Source organism: Lagenorhynchus albirostris, chromosome 2 (assembly GCF_949774975.1).
Source record: "Lagenorhynchus albirostris chromosome 2, mLagAlb1.1, whole genome shotgun sequence".
NCBI lineage: Eukaryota > Metazoa > Chordata > Mammalia > Artiodactyla > Delphinidae > Lagenorhynchus > Lagenorhynchus albirostris.
The window spans coordinates 119,992,264-120,017,571 of record NC_083096.1 but is presented as its reverse complement, the minus strand read 5'-3'; the positions used below and the strand labels follow the sequence as shown (position 1 = coordinate 120,017,571).

The following is a 25,308-nucleotide window of genomic DNA, read 5'->3' as shown; positions in this document are numbered from 1 at the left end:
ATAGTGTCATTAGACTTGAGAGCCAGCTAGGGTCCTAAAAACATTCTATCATACGGATGAGGAAATTGAGACCTAGAGAGGATAACAGTCTTATCTGTGGTCCCATGGGTTATAGACTTATCAAGGTATAGCCTCTGGCCTTTAGTTGCTAACTGTTTTGTGCCACAGAGGTAAATATATCAGGTCGCATTTATCAGCATCACTACTGACTGGAGCATTGTGTTGAAAGTGTTCTGAATTTGCATCCTCACTTGGAGAGAAATGGTACTGCGGTTGATTAGTAATGTCTGTCTGGAGAGAATGTGGAGGCATGGTATGCCATGTGTTTGCAGAATTTGGTTGAATGATGAAGTTGACTGGTAATCAAATAATTACCAAGTGTTGTGAATTATGCTTCAGAAAAAAGTGCTCTAAAATCTTCGTGGAGAGTCAGGATCATTTCAGAAGAGATGACCTTTGGGTTTGGTCTTAAAGAATAAGTAGCAGTTTTCTGACAGAGAAAGGAAAGAAGAAGATATTCCACGAAGGAAGGATAGCTTGTGCAGGGGAACCAATATGTGGAGAAGAGAAGGAAATCAATGATCATTGATTGCCTGCTATGTGCTCGGTCCTAAGCTTGGTCCTTTATGTGTTACCTCATTATTTAATTTTCATAATGACTCTGTGATTTTATAGATGAGGAACAGGGAGAAAGAAAATGAAGGTGCCCCATGTCATACTAAGCAAAGTTGAGATTTTAATTATTGGGGCTCCAAAGTAACGAGTAGTAGCTACTCAGAGGCACACTCAGAGGTAAGGGGGAGAGGGTTGTGGGTAGAGGATATCATTAGTTTGGATTTGGACTATTACTGTTGAATTTGAGTTGCCTCAGACATCCAAATAGCGGTGGCTAGTAGGCTATTGGAAATATGTCACTGACTGATCTGGTTATGATAAAAAGAAATATCAAAGCCTCACTGATGGCAGACCTTGTGCGTAACAGGGGAGATCTTTCTGCCTTTGCTATTTTAGCACAGGGGACTACAAGTAATAAACTAATATGCTTTATGTTTCATGAGCAATTCAAATTACAGTCGAATGTTAAATCCAGAATTAGTAGGAAAACTGTTACTTAGAAATGCAAGTGTTTTTGGCACAATACTACTTATTATCATCATGAGACCTGTGCCCTTGAAAAACTGTACTTGTGTTCAGCGAAAGACTGTTTAATATGTATGCGTTCCTCAACCAAGGTTCAACTTTGACCTGTAAGAGGATTCTTTAAAGAGATGCTGGAAGGTGCAGCAGCTGATACCTGTGCATGAGGATGGGGTCCATATGAATGTGTGTGAAGGGTAGTCTAACTATTTTCAAAAAAAGGGGGTTTGTTGTTTTTTTAACTTGTGCAGTCTTGACAAGAAGAAAAAAAACCCAGAGGGTTTTTACATTGGTGAATTCCAATGTCCTGGGAAACTCCAGGACTCTGTCATCCTCTCTTCATGGATTTGAGGTTATACTTCCTTTAGGTTTTAGGGTGAGGGACAGGTGTTTAAAATAGTCCAGGCTCCGTTCCTGATTCTCTTTGTTCCCTAGAATGATGATGATGACAATGATAACCATGACAACTATAATAATACCACCATATTTCATGTATTTAAAAATGTTTTTCTATTTTTTCACATGTCTGAGAAGGAGGTGTGTCTTATACACAATACCTTGCAGTTGCTATTTGCCTACAACGAAGTTTAATTCTTCCAGATAGGATTTGTGTTGTTTCAGATGGTCACCTGGGGATACTACCATCTGGAGACCACTTTAAATTGAATTATTTACTGACTTTTACCTTGAATCACACTGGTAATGTGAACTTGTATCAAAAACCTGCATGAGTATCTGACTGTGGTTCAGGTTCTCAGGGGGGATTATTTTTCCTTTCTCTCTTCTTGCTGTGCCTTTCTAGATGGCAGCTCTATTTTTAGAATATTCTGACTTTAAGGGAATAGTATTTTGGTGTCAGCTTTTTGCAGAGACAACTTAGACTCCCCACCTTGTTTTCCTTTCTTATCATATTTAGAGTAACGGTGTGATGGACAATTGATGGTGTCTTAGATCTGATGAAATACTCTAACAGTAAAAGCTAACATGTGCTGAGCACTTTCCATTTTCCAGGCAGTACTGTAAGGCCCTTCATATGTAGTAACTCATTTAAACCTTTAACAATCATATTAGGCAGGTACGATTTTTCCTCCAATTTTAAGTAAGAAAACAGAAGCACAAACAGGTTAAACAGTGTGCCCAAGGATACCTGTATTGGCTCATTTAGTGTAACTTGACCACCCTGAGTCTACAGATAGGCTGCTGGTGAGAGTCTAATTTCATCCCTATAAAGCTTCTGGCACAATACCTGATAACTTGCTGAGCACACAGCAAACAGTTGCAAGTTCCTTCCCTCAGAAAATGGGCCATTGTCCTTATTAGAAGGACAGGCAATCCTTCTTTTATGCACTTTTCATTCCATGATGCGGAATTCTAGCTTTAAGTGTTCTCCTCAGACAAGAGTTGGTTTTCTAAAAAATGTGAATTCTTGTAAGTCTTTTCATGATGTGCTGTATAAATGATGTTGCTCTAAGCAGATCTGAGAGTTCTATCAGGAACTTCAAAGCAGCGCTCAGCGAAAAGTCCGGTTTAACAAAGACTCAAATTCTTCCCACTTCACTTTATATTCCCCCTCCTAACCCTCCTCCCCGACCTCCCCTCCACACTCACATCAAATCTACACAGAAATCTCCAAGTGAGGTGAATTAAGAAGAAGAAAGAAAAGAACAATTTCCCCTCATAGAAAAACATTTTTCCTAATGATCCTAAACTAAAACTTTTTGGATGATTTACTGCTTATATTTAGACGAGAATAACTTTGAATCCCTGCATTCTTTCTTCTTTCTCCCCTTTATTGTTTCCTTTCTTCCACAAATATTTACTGAATGTCTTTTAAGTTCAAGACACTGTGTTTTTTTTTTTGTTTTTTTTTTTAACATCTTTATTGGAGTATAATTGCTTTACAATGGTATGTTAGTTTCAGCTTCACAACAAAATGAATCAGTTATATATATACATATATTCCCATATCTCTTCCCGCTTGCGTCTCCCTCCCTCCCACCCTGCCTATCCCACCCCTCCAGGCGGTCACAAAGCACCGAGCTGATCTCTCTGTGCTATGCGGAAGACACTGTGTTTGATGCTGTCTGTATGAGAGATGTTTCTCAGCCTTTGTTCACGTCCTCAAGGAATTTTTATAAAGAAAATTATAGAGGAATTTTTCCCTCTCTCCCTTCCTCCCTCTGCATTCCTCTTTATCTTTTTCTTCTATCTTCTTTCACTACCCACCATCCCCACCCTACCCTCATCCATGAGCTGGAAGCCAGGGAGAAATAGAGGGCTTTGGGGGGGTACACTATTTAAGCTGAGTTATATTTAAACTTGTAGAGATGGGGATGGTAGAAAACAGCAGGGCACCAGTGCGGAGCAGCCTTGACAAAGTCATAGGACCTGGGTAGCCAAGGGCCGTTGGAGCATGGTGAGAAGTCCGGGTGGAAACATGGAGGGCATGAAAGGAGAAATGGGAGATGAGGCTTTCAAGCATCCAACCATCCCTTCTTACTTCACTGGCTATGTGGAGAATCATGTGAGGTGGTAGGCCTGAAACTGCTTAAAAGGTAAGTGTTTTATAGTGTAATGTCACGTAGATTCATGTGACATGGTAAGAAAACTCGGTGTCATCGTCATCGTCCTCATCATTGTCATTCTCATCTTTATCGTGATGCTTCTGGGCAGGACTCCCTCCCTAATGACATTACGACCACCAGAATTTATCCTTATGCTCCACTTCTGTGTCCTAAACACAAAGTAAGAATTGGATTCTAAAAGACAAACATCTTTTTAAGAGTAAAAGATGCCAAGCAGATGTTCATAGAAACCAAGTAAGGCCAATGAAGACTATAAGTTGGCTGAGAATAAAACAAAAGCACCTGGTCTGATGACCTAATTATCTTCATTGCCCCTGGATAGTTAGCCCCTCTCTTCCCTCAACAGAATGTCAGGGGACAGGGAGAGGGCAATAGGTGGACTGGAACATATTTCTTCCCATAAGTACTAGGATTTAATGAAAAAAGGAGAAAAGATAACTTCAGGTTCATCTGCCCCAGTCTCTGAGGTTCTCATCATGAGAACCAGTCTTTTGGATTAAATTTCTCTGTGTCTGTCTGTACAGCCACACTGAGAGACTGCTTGCGGGGTCCTTCATTTTTCATATTCAATATCTGTCTTCAGCTCTATCTTGTGGTTCTGAAGAACTTTCATTTTTTTCTGCTATGTGAAAGGATATATGCTGAAGCAATACGATAAAGATGAAGAAGCAAAATGATATAAAACTGGTTTTATATAATTTTACAAAATAGACAAACTCAGTGAATGTAGCCATGATTTTTTTCATTCGGTACTGTAGCAGTTTAAAAGTCAAAATGGGTCAGGAAACCTAATTCCCTCCTCAAATAAAAGAAGGAAAATGTGCAGGCATATTGAAAACTCATTGACATGTTTCATTAGGTTTTAAAATGTGTTAGAAAGTTCAGTGTGACCTCTTATCGTGCCATCTGACACTCAGAATGTTCACATTAACTTGAACTTCTCTAGTGTTTGCAGCTATAAGAAGTCTCCTTTGGGGGAAAAAAAATCCCTGAAGAAGTTTTGGCCATCTGTAATTTTTCTCTAGGACTAGCGTTTTGAACAGAATAATTTATGACAGTGGGGGTGCCCATGAGAACTCTATTGCTTTGGCTTTTGTTTATTGGATTTGTAATTCTTACTGGACTGTACCCAGTCTGAACTGGACTGTCTGAAGGTGATGTGTGATGTGGCTCCGAATTCTTTTTTTTTAAAATTTAATTTAATTTATTTATTTCTTATACAGAAGGTTCTTATTAGTTATCTATTTTATACACATCAGTGTATACATGTCAGTCCCAATCTCCCAGTTCATCCCCCCCACCTCCACCACCTCCCACCCCCCGCTTTCCCCTCTTGGTGTCCATATATTTGTTCTCTACATCTGTGTCTCTATTTCTGCCCTGCAAACTGGTTCATCTCTACCATTTTTCTAGATTCCACATATATGCATTAATATACAAGTATGGCTCCAAAGTCTTAAAGTAGATCACCGTATTGAAGATGTTCCACTACTGTAAAAAATTCATTTTAATTTTATTTATATATTTATGCATGTATTTATTTAAAGAAGCCATCAACATTTTTCTGTTTGGCTGCATCTTCACTGAATAAAAAGATTATAGAATTGTGGAGCTGAGAAAAAAAGACATACCCATTCTGTCATGTTGGTTCCTATAAACTGTCTGAATTAAGACTCCACACTATTAATTGACAAAGGGTACCTAATATTCTCCAGCAGAAGTGGAAGAATAATTGCTTTATTTTCCCTTAGTGCTAATCAATGGTACCCTGTAGTTGTTTTTTTTAATACTGGGAATAGAGCCAGGGTTAAATTTGTCCACAAATTACTGATTTTGAAATAATATAATTGCTATGCTTCAGATCAGCCTCTTAATTTTCCATATGAATTAGGTATTTTGCTTATTGACAAAATGTATTACAAAATCTGCTAATGGCTAGTACCAGTTTTTAAAATTTCTGAACCAATCCTGTAAGAGTGTTCCTGTTGGTATGAGTAACAATGAACAACTTAGTTAATTCATACAGTAAAACACAGACTCTGGAGTCAGAACTGAGTTCAGTACCTGTCTTTACTATTTTCTTGCTCTGTGACCTTGGGCAAGTTACTCAACCTCTTCATATCTCTATTTCTTCATCTGGAAAGTAGGGATTACAGAAATATTTCTCCAACTAATAACACTCATTAAATATTATCTTCTCTTAAGTCTATGATGATTATTCATCCGTATCTGCTGTATCTGGACTTTATTCCCACTGGCCCTACTAGGAAAAGAAAAGCCAGTCTCTGAAAGTAACAATTGCAGTTTTCATATTGAGAATTCAATGTCCATTAGTGATATCTGAAGAAGTAGTCCATTGTTGGCTTTTGTCATTATCTTTCCTGAAGGGTCTTTCCCGCATCTCCATTCATTGACTACACCACCTACAGAGTGAGCTTTCCTTGATCAGATCTGACCCTCTCTATCCCACACTTAGACCCCTTCTTTGTATTCTGCAGAAAAGTCCAGACTCTGGCATGATATATAACTTCTTATAACCAGATCCCTTCCTGCCTCTCTAGCTTCACTTCCTCTGCCTTCTTCAAAGCCTGCTCTCAAAATATATTGCTTTTACCTATCACATTTTCTTCATCAGCTTCCTAGATTCTGAAATGCCACTCTTTCTCCCATGTTGACCTTGTTTTTGACATTCACTACTCTATTCTTGATGGCCTCTAAGATTCTATTACCAGCTATGCTGCCTAAGGCTGCCCTTGGTAAGCTCCTGTGTGGACTCCACCAGTCTAGAATTGTCCACCTTTTTTTACCCTCCTTTTCTTATCCCCCCAACAAATGAGTGAGATTTCCCCCAGAGTTCACCATAGTTTAGCAAGCAGGATCCAGTTTGTTGATTCAGTAAATAAAGTGAAACAAATGAAGGGTTTTATGTATATACTCTGAGCTTTGATAATTCATCCTTGTGCAAATGGGATGAAGCTTTGTTGTATTCAGGGAGAACCAGATTTGGAGCTTGGCCAGTGGCACAACTATGGGAAAAGTGGGAAAGAAATTATATTTGATCAGGTCACAAATAAGCAATGAGTAGGGTCCTATCAATGTGTGAGGTTACTGAGTAACGGTATAAATAATACAGTTGGCACTGTGCTTTCATATTTATTATTGAGTAAATGACAGCATATGGACAAAAGTGTACCATTTTACCATGTAAGCAACTAATTCAGTCATTAAATAATACGATTTAAGTAGAAAAATACGCCTTTGTACTGTTGTTTATCATTTACGAAAAAGAAGCCAAAAATCTAGCAACCGACTAACCTAAAAGTTAAAGAATTTATTCTGTGGTTAAAGTCTGTGGTAAAAAGAATAAAAACATAAAAATGTTAATAAAGGTTGCAAAATTGCTAGGTCCAAATCTCGGCAATTGTTTTCTCCCTAAATCATGAATTCTCTGTGGGTTTTATTTTGAAATAGGTATTTCTGCTATAAAGTCTGATATCCTACTCTAAAGAGCGAGCAACTGGAATGCCACATTTTTGATGCATATTTTTGCAGCACAGAGGGGATTAAATTCTAAATGTCTCAGCTGTTAAAGGCCCCTTCAGACTTGCCCAAAAGGAGAAAGCTTTCCCTAAAGCAATTCATCAGATCTATTTGGGCACAGTGACATTCTCTCAGAGCTTGTGTGGATGAGTTGTACTGAATAGTTCAAGTGTTTGCAGCTGCTTGGAATATTTAAGAAAAAGATATCTCTCGGTTCTTATCGTTGTTCCCACGGGCTGGCCAATGCTCACCACTGGCTGATGTCCACCAAGGATCTCACAATTCGTGGTTATATCATAATAGTGACACCTTCCATTTTTGAGTGCTCACTATGTGCCTAAAACTGTGCTTTGCTTTTTCCACCCATTATATCATTTAATGTTCACACGTCTGATCTTAGGGCAATGCCTTATTAAACTTATGTCTGTTTTCTGCAGTACGAAAAGTTTGTTGAACTGAATCTTATGCATTATAAACTTGACAAGTACTTACTGTTGCTTTCTCTTACCTAATTGTTGGTTGTTGAATCTAGGGGATGCTCTGATTACCTCAATAAAGGCAGCAGTGATCACATCCATAAACAAATCGTTAGACGTAGAACACATGTGTAAACAAGTAGAGTCTAATTTGCTGACTGTTGATAGACTCAAAACAGTTAAAAGAACAAGCAAGTGATGGGATAAACTTAATTCAAACAACTGGAAACAAGGTGTGGTGCGTTAAATGGCAGTTCGGAATAAAATGAAGTGATTGATACATCTGATTGGAAAGTGAAGAATATTTTAGAGTTATAAAACAGCACTTTGATGTATTTATCCTTTCATTATGCTAATGTAAGGTAGATGGGACAGATAAATGCATCTGACAATGCATTCGGCTTATTATTTTTTGTTATGATTTGAACCTTGTCCACTTCCCAGCATATCTCCCACTACTTATCAAATGACTTGCATGTTTCTGACCAAATTAAGGCCTTTCAGAAACTCCTGTGCCTTTGTCTGTGCTGTTCCCTCTGCCTGGCATGGCCTTCCCATCTCCACTTGCCTAACTCCTTCTTGTTCTTCAGGACTGCATTTGAACATCACCTCCTCAGACAAGCATTCTTTGAATTGTCCCAGGCACGGCTCTCCCCCGTCTTCCTCTGGACTGCCACAGGGCCCTGTGCATACCTCCATCACCCCATTTGATATGTGGTATTATAATTTTATGTTTACTTGCCAGGTGCACTGAACTGTGACTCTTTGGAAGCATGGTCTGTCTGTCTGTCTTTTATGGTTTTATTTCTTTTTTTCAGCACCTTGCCAAGTCTACACAGAATGTGGACTCAATGAGCAGTTGCACCTTGAAGGAGTGAATATATTCACGTATATCATGGATATTGGTATTTTGTTACTTCCCCGACTCCCACATCCCTACACAGAGACACACACATTCTCACTGCATTCTGGTGTCTGTAGATTGTGAGTAGCCTCATCCATGGTTTTCACTGTAGTTGTTGAAGCTCAAGGTCACGATCTGGCAGAAGTGACTACTAGAAGAATGTACTTCATGTTGAGTCCCATTGTCCTTGTGTCCAGAATGTGCTTGACATTAGACCTCTTCTAGTGAAATTTCAGGGTGGTTTTATATCAGCACTATGGGAATGCGTTCATGTTAAACAAGAATATGGAAATATAAAGAAAGGCAAAGAATCGGGTTCAGACAATGCAACAGAAATGGGACTGGAAGCCGGAGCTGTGAAAAGAGCCCATCTGCCCACTGCAGACTGTGATCCAGGCTCAGCACAGAGGAGTCGGTGTCTGGCTTCCACTCCCCGTTTGCTCCCCTCGTCTGCTCTCTGCTCATTACTTGGTTCCCTTTGACAGAACATGGGAGGCAGACACGGATTACTTGGGGAGCGGGCTTTTACAAGTGCGATTTAATTCCATTTTGAAGTTTCTGTCAAAAGGGCTGATTTATTTTCCTCTCATGGATGCATTATGTATGTGTTGCTATGTGAGATCAGTGAATTCAGAAAGGCCCTCCATGCTTTAGTCCCCAGACCCTCAGCCGTGCAATGCAATGCGGCAGCTGAGAGAAGCAGAGAGCCATGCTGGGCTCTGGAATAGACAAAGGCACAAATCCCATCTGGGTCTCCTTCAAAGCAAGCTGCTGTTTTGCAACAATCTACCCGTAAAAAAAGGTTCTTACCAGTTTACTTAATGGGTGACTGGCCCTTTTGCTTTTATTTAGCCATCTGTTCTGGTCTATGTCCCTTTCAACTTGTAAGATCCGTCACCTCATTTAAGCTGTTACCTTGACACATTGCGATGTTGTGGACATAGTGCTTCCACAGAGGAGCAAATTAAAACAGGTTTTCATGATTAGAAAGTTAAATGAGGTAAGGCTGTGGTAGTTACTGGTGAGATGAGGGGTTTTGAGGAGGCAGAACTCAAGGGACTTTCAGGTGATTGGAAGATGGGGCTGGCTGGACAGGGGGATGGATGGGCTTTTCCACATCACGGGAGCTGAACAGGAGCAAAGACTTCTTTTAGGTGTGTCTGACTTTGTGGCCTTGCTCTGCTGCCCTGACGGAGACTCTGACCAGGGAGGATACAGGGGCCACCTTTGGGTTTCTTTTCTCCTTTGGGACATTCTGTGACGAGTAAAAGGAAGCCAATTCCACCAGGAAGTGGTGAGCTAAAAATACAACAGCACCCATTCCCAGAAAGTTACTTAGTTTCCCTTAAGTTTGAAGAAGAATCAGGGGTGAAGCCCAACTTCAGGAAGGAATACTTCACTGTGTCTTTGAAATGGAGTGGGACCCTGTGGTCCCCACCCCCCATGTCCTCTGCCTGCCTTTTGTCTGTGGAAAAACTTTAGCCAGAGAATAAGTTTAATCAGAGAAGTGAGAAAATGCAGAAGCAAAGGAAAACGGTCCAGCAAGACTAAATAATAATAGTTTAGTCAGTAAGCCTAGTTGAGGACCTTTAGCTCCTCCTTAAGGGCTATAGATAACATTCTGAGCCGTATCCTGTGAGCTGTCTCATAGATACTGAAATCCCCACCAGGTGGAAGAAGTTAACTATGTGATGACAAGACTGTAGCCATGACATAAGCTGCCACAATTATGAGAATTGGCTTCAAAGAAATAGGAACCAACCGACCCTGGAACTTCAGACTAACTGTCCCTAACACAATTAAGATGATGCTGGTCAGACTGCCACATGACTAATTTCAAGATGACGGAGCTGATAGAACCCCCCATCTTTAAAAGCTCTTGACCACTGGTTGTCAGTGCGGGGGCCACTCAGCCTTTGGGCAGGTGTCCACCCTCCCCCGCGGCGCTGGCACCCAAAATAAAGCAAACTTTCCATCAACCTTGCCTCTTTAGTACTGGCTTTTGAGCAGCAAGCAGCCGGACCCCCGCTTTCGGTTACATCTTCACCCTGGAGACAAGGCTGAGTTGTTCCTGACATCTGCCCTCAGCTCTGCTCTTTCTTCTTGCTCTAGACTTGACTTTCTGCCTGACCCCTTGATGGCTCCGTTCCGATGACCCATCAGTCCTTGAAAAGTAGGACTTAGAAAGCCAAGTCTTCTTACTCTTTTAAATCAATTCTGCCCTAACCACCCTGGTTTCTCCTGATATGATCAGTATTATTGCAGTTACCTGGACTCAAAATCTCAGGCATCTCTGAATTTTCCACCTGCCACTTCTATCCAATCAGATTATTTTCTGTAGCCAAGTTCTCTGTCTTCCACCTAAATTGAGTTTCTCATGTCTTTTCTCACCTTTTTACACTCCCTGCCACCGCTCTCATTTCCATCCCTCCTAGCCAATTGGAATGCTCTCCTAACTAGTTGCTGCCTATCTTTGGTTTCTCCCTGCTCCAAAGCACCTTACACACTGGCGTTTGATTATAACTTAAAACATTCACATTTCAAAAATTAAACAAACAAAAGTCTCCTTCTGCTTTCCATCAACTAACAAATTCAGTAGAGACTTCTCAGCTTGGTATCTGAGACAGTCCATAAAGTTATCGTTTGTATTTTCAGCTTTTTCTTCTTCTGTGTCCCAGTAAAACAAAGTGCTATGTGGCTATGAATAACGTCATGTTTTCTTGCCTCCTTACTCTGTTTCCTCTTCCTAGAAAGCTCTGATCGCACATCTCTATTGATTAAAATGCATGAATTTTATCAAGCTCAGTCTCAAATACATCTCTCCTTTCCCATGGCAGTCAGATGCAGTTGCTCCTACTCTGGTTTGATGACAGCATGTTTAGGGGATGTTGTTATGCTGCTTGACGTGGATTTGTTTTCCTACTCTTATTGTTAGCTTTTTGAGTCTTTTGCATATCGTATAGCACAAAGTTTCCTTCCTGTAGAGGGTGCTAGGTGAAGAAGCGGAATATGATCTGTAAGGAGACTGGGTCTATAAGAATGTGAAAAATCCATTTATTCATTCACTCAGGTGTTTGCTGGGTGCCTACAGTATGTAAGGTACTGTGTTAAGGACCTAGGATACGCAGAGCAGTATGGCACAGTACGCCCCCGTTCTCGGAACTCAAAATTACATGCAGGAAAAGTCACATAAGGAATTATACCATGAAAAGTGCGCAACAGTAGAAGTGCCTTCGAAGTATTGGAGTGGTGGGACTCCTTACCTCTATTAGGGTAGATAGGCTGGGGCTCAGGGGATAATGGTGGGGAGGGAACTGAGCAGTTAGGAAAGGCTACCTGTAGCTGGGAATGTCTGATTTGGGTTTTGAAAACTGCATAGGAGTCACCAAGGAAGGTGGGAAGGTAAGGAGGGATTGGAATGGGATGGAAAGATAATCCAAGAAATCTGCTGTTTGTTCTCAGAGGCTCAGCACACTAGGGCAACCTGGTCACCAAATGATTATTTTCTGTCTCCAAGTGAAATATCCTAAATGACAAAGTCCTTTGATCCCTTTGAAAGAGAAAGGGAGAGGAAGCACCTCTCAGAGACTGCTTTTGACTGAAAGTCATTCATTCTTCTTTTCTTTTTGACTGTTTTGTAGAGAAAGTCTGTGATTGCAGTGAGCTTCATAGCAGCATTCCTCTTCCTGCTGGTTGTGCGCCTTGTGAATGAAGTGAATTATCCATTGCTACTAAACTGCTTCGGACAACCTGGTGCAAAATGGATACCATTCTCCTATACATACAGGCGGCCCCTTCGAACTCACTATGGATACATAAATGTGAGGACGCAAGAGGTAAGACCTCAGAGGGTTACATAGGGTTTGAGGGTATCCATGGTAACAGCTTTTCTTTAGGAGCAAGGTGGCTTGCAATCAGTGAACTCATTACTCTCTGCCCCAGTGAGCTTCTTTGGGTCCCTGACATTTTCTGTTTTCTCCTTCTTGGACATTTACTGACACACGTCTAAAGTCTGCTGCCCCTCCTACATCAAATCTTCTGATTCACTGGCTTCATGTGGAGTTGAGGAAGCAATTACATGTTTTCCTGGTGGTTTGTGGCATAACATACATATCTTTCCATTTAGAAACTCTGATCAGCAGTTACCAGCTGGAGAACTGGCTGGCTTTATTTCTTGGAGGTCAACTGGTTGGGAACGGCTCTTTGTAGAACTGCAGAGAAGCATTTATACTCGTTAAAACTCTGTAATCCTTAGACCTGGAGCTAGAAAAGGCCAAGCTGATTTAAAAATTCTCAGTGGCTGCAGAGAAAATGGGGTTTAAAGAGTTTCCAAATTTAAAGGGGTTAAAATCATTCAAATCCTATAATCACTGAACCTCTAAATCTTTGTAGCCAATTGATGGTATAGAAGAAGATGGAGGTATATTGACAAGTAGAAAGTATACACTGTGCCAGCACTTTTGCAAGCAAGGATTTGTGTCATGGAGCGAAGTAGAAATAAAATGGACCTCACAAAATGTATGAAGTGTATAGAAGTGATTAATAAAATTGTTTTCACCGTTTGTTTCAATGGAGTGGGATGAATGCGAGGTTAATATTCATCGATGCCAAGTCCAAGCCTGTTGGAAGTTGTTGGTGACAAAGGTGCAAGTCATTAGTGTGTCTACATCACTGGGAAGAGTTTTGGATCAGATCCCGTTGAAAGGTCATTTTTGCAAAGATACGAGAGAGGAGAGTTACCCACAGAATGCTACTCCCATCCCAAGAGTTATTCTTAGCATCAGGGAGGGATGTTGAAAACTGGCTTGGTCCAGACGCTTTTGTAGGCAATTTCATGCCTGAGTCATTGCTTCTGGTTAGTTTGATTCTTTGAAAATTGTTTCTATATCTGCAGGATTTACAAGCTTTCTATTAGACCTTTAGAGTTAAAAAAAAAAGGCACCATTAATAACATAAATTTTTAGGAGCCTTGATGTTTATCCTTTAATTGGCTTTGAATTAATTTTTTTAAAAGTGTCTACTGCTTGAATTTGTTGAGTGTCCTAATAAATTGATTACCTATATAAAAATGTATCTCTTAGAGAATAGTTTGTGTTTCACTCTTGTCTTTTGCTACTTTTATTTCTGGCTGTCGTTTAATATCCTATAACTCTACTGGATTGTGTTAATCATTTCACAAGTGCCTGTCATGGGTAGAAAATGGAACATGTGACTGAATTGTCTCACGAATTACTTTCATGAGGGAAATCCCACCAAAGAGCCTTTCATTTCTTTAAATGTTAATAGACTGGATTTTGGAGTGTTAAGGGGAAAACTGACCTAGGGCTGCAGTTATTTAGTTAGACATATTAACCAGCCACCTTTGAAATTCTTTTGGTATAATTTTTAATACAATGACTTTACTACGGGATATTGATCATTATTTTGATCATGTGGAGGTAATTTCTTGAGAGGGAACATGATTACTGGATAGAGTTTTTAGACTACAGAGGCACACAGGCATGATTTGAGTGCCAGTTCTCACACTTACAAAAACAAGGTCAACTAGCAAGTTATTACGAGGATTAAATAGGACAAAGTACATGAGGTGCCCAGTTCCAAATTGATGTTCAATGAATGAGTTTCTTTTGCTGTCCCAGTACTTACCAGTTATGACATGAAATGCTCAGTGTGAACAACACCAAAATACCAAAGTCTAGAGTACCAGACTTTAAATTTTAAAGGATCTGGATTCAGGAAGTAAACATATGAAGGAGTTCCCAATCTCATTAGAAATCAGAGTTTTGCAAATTAAAACCACAATGAGAAGGAAGAAAACAGCACAAGGAGGTAAATGTACACTAAATGTCAGATTGGCAAAACATCAAGAATCCAACGATGATGTGGAACAATAGAAACTCATATATTAGCAGGGGGAACAAGCACTTTGGAAAAAACAGCTTCCCATTATCGATTAAAGCTGAAGATCTGCGTACCCTATGTCCCAGCATTTCCAGTCATCCATATATTCACTAGAGACATGCATGAGCACATGCAGTGGGAGGCGTGGATGACATGTGTATCAGCATTATTCATAACAGCTAGGACCTGGAAGCAACCACATGTCTCTCAGTAGGAGAATGGTTAAAATTGTGCTACATACACTGGAATACCACACATCGTTGGAAAAGAGGAAATTGCAGCCATATGTGATAATACGTATGAGTCTTAGACAAACATAATTTTGAGCAAAAGATGCAAAAAATGAGAGAATATAAACAGTGTGATTCAATTTATAGATCACAGGAAGAGACAAAACTAAACGATGTTGTTTAGGGAAATGTATAGGAGGTAAAACTAAAAAGGAAAAAAAAGAGCAAGGGAATTAGATATCACATAAGTGAGAAGAGCAGTTACCTCTGAGAGAAATGTGTGGTTTGTGATTGGTGCGAGTTTCTGAGATATCAGCAACATTCTGTCTCTTGATCCAGCTGGAAGTTACATGGGGGTTCACATTCTGAATACTTATTAAATATGCATTCATGTTGTATGCACTTTTCTCTATGTCGATTTTATAATAAAAAATTAAAAATACATTCTGAGCCCATGTAGGATATTTAGGGACTGGAATCACACAAAGCGTTTTCATCTACTTTAACAGCAAGAAATATTTAACTAAAAAAAGCAATGGGATAGTAACCTATTTAAAATAAACTAAAAATATTTGAAATAGGCAATTTCATTTTATGTAAAAACTAGCAGATATACAGCTACCTTATTCCTCTAGTCTATGCATGATAGAAAGGGAGGCCCCATGCTGTGACATTAGTACAAGTAATAAGCAGAAAATTTTGCATGGAAGTTGAAAAACAATGTATAACACTCCAAAAGAATGACAGATTTTCCTCCAAACTCAGATAGTTCTAGGCTAAATTGGGAGGAAAACAAGTTTTGGTGACCCTTGTTGATTTCATCTTTCCTTCTCAAAATTCTACCCTTCCCACCCCATGTCTGTGCTCTACTCTTAGCCCAAATTCTCTGTGCATTAGTCATCACCAAATAATGGCTTCAAGTGCAGGCCTTGCCAGAGATAATTGTATTAGACTATTAGACTCAGAACGAAAAATCTTCAAGAGCCAAAGTAATATAGCAAAAATGATAAGTGGTGGATTTGATGTTCTGGGGCAAATAGCTATAATAGTGGCCCTCAAATTTTGCTTCAAAGATAACTACACACTCCTGTGTGCCTATTCACTCTATTCTAATCCGGAGAAGGGTCAATAGCGATGGCTGAGCTGAGTCAAGTGGTAACCAAGATGATCTATTTATTTGAAAATCTTGGTCCTTGAGGTTTTTTCAGAAATTTCTCAGAAGAAAGCACATGCTTTCTAGAAACCACCAGAAGTCCAAGAATTTTTTTAAACACATAGACATGCCAGCAATTATTTCCAGACTTAGAGCATCTGCAAACATGATCATTGTTGATGATGGTTTTATGGCCCAGTGCTTTAGCTGGATCAGACATTGCTGCCACTAGACAAAAATTTTATGAGCGGAAATGTTTACAAGAAAGAATGTCTCTCCACTACTGTCTAAAAAAGATGGGGCGTGGGAGTGGCAGGATTAGGTTGAAGATTTCGCGGACACTGGAGAGCTGAGTTGCTTGGGAGCAAAATTTGATTCTCTTGTTATCTTTAAAAACACACCATTGTAAAGCAATTATACTCCAATAAAGATGTTTAAAAAAAAAAGAAATAGTAAGTGAAAAATAAAAAAAATAAAATAAAATAATAAAATAAAAAACCAAAGATGAGATAAGTTCCGGTCCCTTTGGCTTGGCACAAGCGGAAGTATAAGCAGTCTCATGAATCTGTGACAGTCTGTCGTGAAGGCCTCCCATATAGTAAATTACACCCAGTTCGAGCTCAGCTTCATTTTATCAATTCACCTAGTTTTTGAATGGTCTGCTCCCAAAGGAAGTACAAGAAGTAAATGTGCAAAGAACACAGGAGAGATAAATAGATAGACTTAGTTATATTTCATATGGTTGGAGTATTTTTTTTCTGGTCCAGATCCATAAAAAGGAATATGCAGTGAAAACTATGAGGACTAATCTAGAAGAGTTAAATTGAAAGAATTAAAATACCCATCCCATCACAATAATGACAGTCTAAATATAATACAGTTGGTGATTGGCTCCCATTTTTTGCCCTGTCCCCCTTCCCTTTCCTAACCAGTGTAGGCTAAAGTTCTTATATTTGGGGGAGGAGAAGTCTTGAGAAGCAGGGAAACAAAATGAGTGCCAACTAACTCGGTGAGTGCTGAAATGCTGAAAGTCCCTGCTGGCCACAGAACCCAGAATTCCTCATCAGTACTTACGTTTGAGCTGCCCGCCACCAGGAGGTAGTGCCATGCTGAAGCTGGGACCGGGAAAGATTTAGATTTTGCAATAGGTCCTATACTTCCCCTGTGTCCCACCCCTGCTTTAATCCCTGACCTGCTAGCTGTTCATACTTGCCCTCTCATGTCACTACTGGTTAATAATGCAGCCTTCCATTTTAACAGGACTGAATTTGAGAGAATCCCCTTATAGCTTTATGGCAGTTACTGTATTATCCTTTGACCTCGGACATGGTAAAAAGCATATAACATCTATATGTGTTTCAAAAAAAAAAAAAAACCTCTGCTTTCTCCTTAATGCAAGTTTTAACGATTCATTTTAAATTAATTGCGGCAGAAAAAAGGTATAAAAGACCAAAGTACCGCAGGGCTTGGTTCCAGGTGATGATTGTTTCTCCCTGTTGAGATCTTGTCAGATTTTGAGGAAAGAGAAGGAAATGAACTTTAGGCTAGATTCTATCTGTAATTTCCAAACCATGGAATCAGTCATTGTGTTATCTCTTTTGTGGTGACCTGGTGTGAGACATTGCTCAGAGCAAGCAACCTGCAACTTGTTTGCATTAACTACTAGATAAGAGAATCAAGCTCTGGAGTTCGATAGGATGCCACAGCCAGATCTTCCTGGTGATCAGGGGGGTGACAGATGTCTCCATCTGATAAGAGAGCCCTAACACATTAGAGCTGCGGAGGATTTCAGGTACTTGGGGCAGAGTGCTCTTTCAGGTGGTGCTAAAGATGTGCTAAGTGAAGAAGCACAGGATTTCTAGAACATAGCAATCAAGTTGTAGGGCTTATATTGGTTTGCTTAACAATTTAATGAGGCCGAAATATGTCTCTTATAAAAAGAGAACATTTTAAAGCTTCAAGTAGACTAAATAAGAATACTTAGGATCAGTTGCTGTGACAGACAGGCCGCACTAACCTAATTAAAGACGTGCATAACATATTGATGTTGCAATAGCCTTTCCCGAATTGTAGTTATAGCGACAATTAAGAAACAGAGCTGACTTTCTTGCAAGTCAAAGCACACACTCCACACATTCAAATAAATGTACACATGTAACTAAAGCTGACATGAATAGGTTTTCTGTATTTGGGAATATAGACTTTGGATTTTACATAAGTATATTGAGAGCAATGATATGCAAATATATGTTCCAAAAATTTAAAACTGATCAATTTAATTGTTAACTAAAATCTGAACATTCCATTTGTGTAATCGTAAAGCAAAATAACTTTCAACTATTGGCTTGTTATAGGAAAGGAAACACCTAAATTAAAATATAGCAAAGATTACTTCCTTGGCATGGGCATATTGGTTTCGTCATTTTGAAGATAATCTTTTTCCTAAGCATGAGGGAGTGTACTTATTGAGTGGAGACAAAATTATGTTTCTCAATCTGGTTGTGAAAGAGCAGCTCCCAAACAGTGGCCAGATCTCAAGGCAGTCTAAGCTCCACTGCCAAATGAGAGGGACGAACACTGCTGCGGGTGATAATTCCAGAAAGCTTTTGTGGGAGAGGTGAGCCACGTGCATAGCGTTAGGATTTGATGGGACTGAAAGAGAAGGGAAAGTAGAGTTGAAGAGAAGAGCGAAAGTTTTGCACTGGCCATTTTCCTTCGGCTCCTACCACTCCCAAGTAGGCCAAGAGCGCTACACTTAGCCATAGTCAACTAACGTCTGCACTAGGAATCACCACCGCCTCACACTCTGTTGATTCATTTTTCACCTCTCTCTGGTTCCATTACCCTTACTTTTTATCTTCCAGTTCCCCATATTGTTTGGTTGGTTACCCGGTCTTGGAGTGCTCTTACCTTGATCCTGATGCCACGAAAACTGTATACGAGGTCACTTCTAATAATGCTTCATTTTGTGTACCGCTGACCAGGACGTGGCACCCCATGTTCAAGGGGCCCCTGAGGCACCGCCATAGGCCTGCGTGATCCTCTGACTTTCCAGAGAAAGAAATCAGACACCTGTGGGGGCAGTAAGTAGGGCAATCTGCCTGGAATGCAATTTACTCTAGGGGATAGAAAGTAGAGGATACATTCACTGGGTAATTATGATCTGGGGATGTGAATGGGATCCCTGGAAAAGGAAAAACTACACTCTTACTTGCAAAACAGTAATGCATATGTACAATGTATGTATCCATCCATAGTCATGAACCACTATGTAAAATATACAGAAAATAGATCCGTATGCACATACATGCATGCAATATATACATGCACGCATGCTCACAGGACAATTTACACTTTCTCAAATACAAACATACAGAGACTATATACATATACACTATATTATATCATAAAATGGTTAATAAATATAATTATCTGGTTAAGTATATATAGTGCCTTTTATTCCTTGCCACTGTCCCTTTATTACAGAAACGATCCCTTCCCTTCTGACTACAGGGGTGAGCCGAAGATTCAGGCCAGTGATTGACCAATCTCGTGATGGGTCAAGGGGTGGACATATGGCCCGAGATGAGCCATTCTGAACACTTCCCAGAGTTTATTGTTTTTCTGTGTAATGCTATGAGAAAGGCCGTCTTTTCTTTTCAGTGGTAGAGCTGTGGAGATATGATTCTCTGGGTGTCAGTGGCTGTGTTCCCTGGAGAGAATGAGACCAAGACGTTGAGAGAAGCAGAAACTAGTTGCAGAGCTCAAGCAAGGGCCTGGACCGTACTCTAGTGCTGAGACCAGCCATTCTTGAAGTCAACCTACCCACCTCTGTGGTTTGACTGTAGAAGCCAGTAAATCACTCTCTTTCATGTCTGCATGTTTCGATTATGTTTTGGTCATCTGCAACCACAAGAATCCTAGTTGATATATATATATATATATATATATATATATATATATATATATATATATATATATATATACACATTACATATTATAGTTATTTGACAGCAACAGCAACCAAACATTCTGAATCTCATCTTTAAACAAAGTGCTGCCTGGAGGATGTGAGGAGTTATCTTTCCAAATCCATGCTTCAAACGTGCTGGGAGGCCGAATATGAGAAGACACATCCGTCAGTCCACCAGTTGGCTCAGGTGTCTGCAGAGATGCGCCCTATATATCTCCCTGCTCAGGGACATATGTTTAGGAAATCAGCTTGTCCTTTTGAGGTAGGAATGTGAAGGTCACAATTTCCCAAGGTTATAAAGCCAGAAAATGACCCGATAAGACTCATTACTTACTGAATTTCTAGTCTTACTCAACAGATTAATCATAGAGTTTTATGATGATTATTCAGATGAAATCTTCCTTATTGCTATGAGGCATCATCAATCAGAACAGATTGATTTTTACTTTACAAATCACATCTGTTATTGATGAAAGATCTGGTATTATCATGGTTTTCAATGTAGTAATTGGTTCCCCAGGAAGATATAAGGGAATTTTATTCATTATCCAACCTTAGATAGAAAAATGCTCATTTGCCAGTTGTATGTTAACACTCTTGAAAGGGGCGTATTAGAAATTCAAATATCAAATTACCTCATGTGTGACAAGCAAAGAAAAACAAAACAGAGTACCCACAAAGACCACCCTGACTTGAAAGTTGAAAAAGATAATAGAACTGGGGCCCCAATGGTAAGAGTTTTTGTTCCTCTTTTCTCAAGTTCCAGCTAATAGCCTGACAGAGTGACTAGCACAAAACCATTCATCAAGTAGCAGTTCAGCCACCAAATATTGAATAAGTCCTTGTTCAGTTCCAGACAATGTGCTAAGGCTCAGCAATGAACTCCACTTTAAAGAAAAATTAAGATTGGGGTTCACTAAGGAAGAGAAAGAGATAGGTTTGGTTTGATTACAAGTATCCTGGAACAATACCACCTAGAGGGCATTGACATTGCAGCATAACAGATTTATTCTGTTGCTGTTAAGAATAGTGAACATTCAAGTAATTTCAACTAAACGATTGTATTCAATACCTGGAAGATAATTTGTCACTAAGTAGATGGCATCAGATTGTGATTTCTCATTTTCCAGAGTAGGCTTACAAAGGCTTACTGACAAAAGAAAAATATTCATTGAAGAATTTTTTATTTCAAGAGTAACTATATAGCTCCTATATTAAATATTATTCCGTAAGGCTTTGGAAGAGGTATATCTAGTTAATTGAGTAATCTGGCTAATAGAATATTTTAAAGTATTTAACAAACATATTAGTTAAAAGGAAACTGAAATTAAGAGTTCTGGTCTGGCAATACGGTGGCCTGAGATAACCTGACAATTCTGCTGTAACACCAGGACATGCTGGATAAAATAGGATATATTATTTAATGCCCAGCTGGCTTTGCTAGAAAGGAGGGAAATCGTCAGGCACCAGAAACTGAGAAGGAATGGAAAGAGAGGTATAAGCCCGAAGACTGATGGTGCGGTTTCCTGGGAGTTTATCAGTATCAGTGACTGAGGAGATGGGTTATATCCACCGTACAGGTTAGAGGGCAAGGCCTGGGTCCAGCAAAGGCAGAGAGTGAGAAACCCCCCCTCCCCCATCCTAAAGCTGGGCTTTTACAAGCTTTCCCCAAGTGAAAGGTTGGGCTAGGAAAAAAGTCATGAAAACTGGCACAGAAAACAGATGAGGAAGCTTATTTATACCTTTGGTCTTTAGATAACAAAAAATTGTCCCTGGAACTTCAAAATGCCAGACGTGTACCCTAGTGGTTTTACAATTTGAATTTTACTGCTTGCACTTTCTAGGAACTGTGCAAGCTGAGAAATCAACCAAAAATTTGGTCCCTAGCTGGTAATAAACTGGAGCTAAAGGAGTTGGGACTCCTCTAGAGGGTGTTCCCGTAACCCAGACACAAGGGATTCTTAGAATGCACTGTTAGAAATTATAAAACACAAGGAAATGGTCTATTTATTGTGATTATTCACATGCTTTGCTATAAAAAAAATATGACTGTTTGACTACGATGTGTTTCCCTATGCCCAATCGTGGTGTTTCATAATATACTGAACATTTGCTCTATCATCCTCCTCAACTGAAAATTCTGAATTCCAAAATATACCTAGTCAAAAGGATTTGGGATAAGGGATCATAGGCCTGTGTGTTTAAACACCTCACACACCATTATCTTTTAGTCCTTACAGACAACCTACTATTTCACTAATCTAACTCATTTTCCAAGGCCCCAAATTGATGATGCTATGCCTGTGACTTTGGTTATCTTGTGAGGCAAAGGAAGAGACTGAGAACGCCTTGGTCAGCAAATTACATTAAATGGTTTCATGGAGGCTTTATCCATTCAAGTCGGAAATCTCATTGGATCACACTTGCTGAAGCCACTACATGCTGGGCACTTTGCTAGGCTCAGCAACTGTAAAGACGAGAACACTCTGTCTAAAACTACAGAACAATTTTTCTTAATGTTAAATGGTAATAAGTGAGATAAAGTAGTATATGCAGAGGATTATTTTAACTCTTTATATGTAGACATAGAAAGAAGTTTTGGAGACGATACCTCGAAATATTAACTGTAGTGGTCTATGTCTGGGTGGTACATTTTAGGTGACCTTTTGCTTAAACATGTTTTCCAGTTTTTATACAATGAGCACATATTGCACTTATTACTAGAACAAATTACTAGAATTAAATATTTTTAAAGCAATATCTATCTGTGAAACACAGATCTATCTGTGAAACAGCTGTTTCTGTTATCAAAAACAAATAGAATTAAAAATGTCTAGATAGGTATATTGTTTGGAGTACTTTTAGAAGTGAGTATTCTTTTACTCCGTTGTGGCTTGCTTATAGTGACTTCCTTCCAAAGTACAACATGGAAATGGGAAAAAAAGTAATTTTACAGTGGAGAAACTTGACAGACTCTACCTGAGCCAGGTGGTCAAGGTCAACATCAATAGCGATAAATCATGTTGGTAGTATGTTCCCTTAGGAAGATGTGATGAAAATGGCAGTTTGCCTCTGTAGTCTTCTTCCCCCAAACCCATAACCCCTGACTAATGAGAAAAACGCCAGAAAAAACCAAGGAAAGTCTGAGAAACTTCCAGAGCCTTAAGGATCCTAAGAAGATATGTCTACTAACTGTAATGTGGTATCCTGGATGGGATCTTGGAACAGAAAAAGGGCGTTAGGTCAAAACTAAGGAAATCTCAATCAAGTATGGACTTTGGTTAATAGTAATTTACCAGTATTGTTTCATTCATTATAACAAATGTATCATACCAAAATACGATTTTGATAATAGGGATAACTGGATGTGGGGTATATGGGAACTCTGTATTGCCCTCTTATTTCCTGTAAATCTAAAACTGTTCTAAAATTTAAAAAGTTATTGTAAAAAATGGATTTGGGTTTTTGACCTGTGTATCTATCCGGAAGGCTGGGATTGCCATTAACTGAGATGGAGGAAGACACAGAATGAGTGGTTGAAAATAGTTTGAAATATATACTAGTCCAGCTCCATAGGGAAGGGATGTATAAGACAAATGCATTGCGAATACATCATTGTTTTAATTTTCTATACCGAATACAACATACTTTCGGGGAAAAAAATAAGTATTATAGAAATAATTCCTGCCTTCTCCTCAAAAAACTTACGAAATACAAGTCCTTCAAAGATTCCCCCAAGAATACATGTGGAAGTCAGTGTGAGCTTTTAAATTCCTCTTAGCTGTACTCATACACTTCAGCAGTTTCTTTTATTGTACAGCAAACCACTTTTTTGGCAATGTAAATTATTTGTGGGAAGAAAAGGTACAAACTAAACAACTTTTTGGTCATTCCATATGGTATTGTATTTTGCCAATAACTCTTTCTAATAAAGTTTAATAATATTTGTTGGATTGAGGACACTTAGCCATCAATAATAGTGATGCTGATGGTGATAATAAGCCGACACATGTAGTGCTTACTATGTGCCAGACATTGTTCTAAATGCTTTACATATACTCATTTATTTAAGCCTCATAATAACCCTAATAAGTAGGTATTATTATCATCCCATTGTTCAGATGAGGAAACAGGGGCATAGAAAGGTTAAGGTGGAGTTGCTGAGACTTATACCCTGGCTCCAGAGTTCCTGCTCTTGACCACCACACATACTGTCTCTTGTAATAATAGCTACCATTTATGTAATCACATCTCTGCTCTGGAAAGGCTTATGAAACTTGAGGATAAAGAGAGGGACCACTTTTCTCCTCAAAAAATGCCTCTTCCACATTTCTTATATATGCCAGAGATAGGCAAATGCTCACTGAAGCATTTTGATAATTTCAAAATGTCCTGTATAGGTTATTTTGCCTATAGTTTTAGTACATGGAAATACTGCGCACAAATGTTGTATTTTTCTCGTCTTTGTTATTTCTCCCAAAACCCTTGAGACAGAAGTACTTTTATTTAAATATCCTGTTATGCCATCATTTTCTATATATTCTTTCTCTATATGCACATATTTGTGAAGTTGTAATTGTGGTGTATGTAAAAGTTTATGGATATTTTTTACATTGCTAACCATTTATCATTAGTATCCTACAATCCTCTCTTTCCCTTTGTTTTGGGAAGCCCATTTCATATATATATATATATATATATATATATATTTATGGTTCGATTTTCATACACTGTGAAATGATTACCACAGTAGGTTCAGTTAACATTCATCTTCTCATATAGATACAATAAAAAGAAAAGAAAGAAGAAAAGAAAAAAAGGATCATACAATTCTAAACACTTTTCTGAAAAGTATCTGTTTTGCCCACAATTTTTTTCTATTTTTTAAATCAAAATATAGTTGATTTACAATATTGTGTTAGTTTCAGGTGTACAGCAAAGTGATTCAGTTATATATGTATTTCTTCAGATTATTTTCCATTGTAGATTATTACAGCATATTGAATATTGTTCCCTGTGTTATACAATAAATCCTTGTTACTTATCTATTTTATGTATAGTAGTTTGTATCTGTTAGTCCCATACTCCTAATTACACCCCCTCTTCCCCTTTGGTAACCATAAGTTTGTTTTCTATGTCTGTGAGTCTCTTTCTGTTTTGCATATAGATTCATTTATATTATCTTTTAGATTCCACATATAAGTGATATATAATATTTGTCTTTCCTTGTCTGACTTACTTCACTTAGTATGATATTCTCTAGGTCCATGCATGTTGCTGCAAATAGCATTCTTTCATTCTTTTTTTATGGCTGAGTAATAGTCCGTTGTGTGTGTGTGTGTGTGTGTGTGTGTGTGTGTGTGAGTGTGAATGTATATATGTATATATATGTATGTATGTGTGTATATA

General features: G+C 38.9%; 1 protein-coding gene across 9 annotated transcripts in view; it reads left to right on the top strand.

Annotated features, from left to right (window-relative positions):
- Positions 1–25,308, top strand: part of ST6GALNAC3 (ST6 N-acetylgalactosaminide alpha-2,6-sialyltransferase 3) — a 655,315-nt gene that overhangs the window by 232,500 nt on the left and 397,507 nt on the right. For all 9 annotated transcript variants that reach the window (XM_060139734.1, XM_060139726.1, XM_060139727.1 and 6 more), the window contains exon 2: positions 12,284–12,478. In XM_060139734.1, the coding sequence (XP_059995717.1) occupies positions 12,284–12,478 (195 nt within the window). The remainder of the gene's footprint in view (positions 1–12,283; positions 12,479–25,308) is intronic.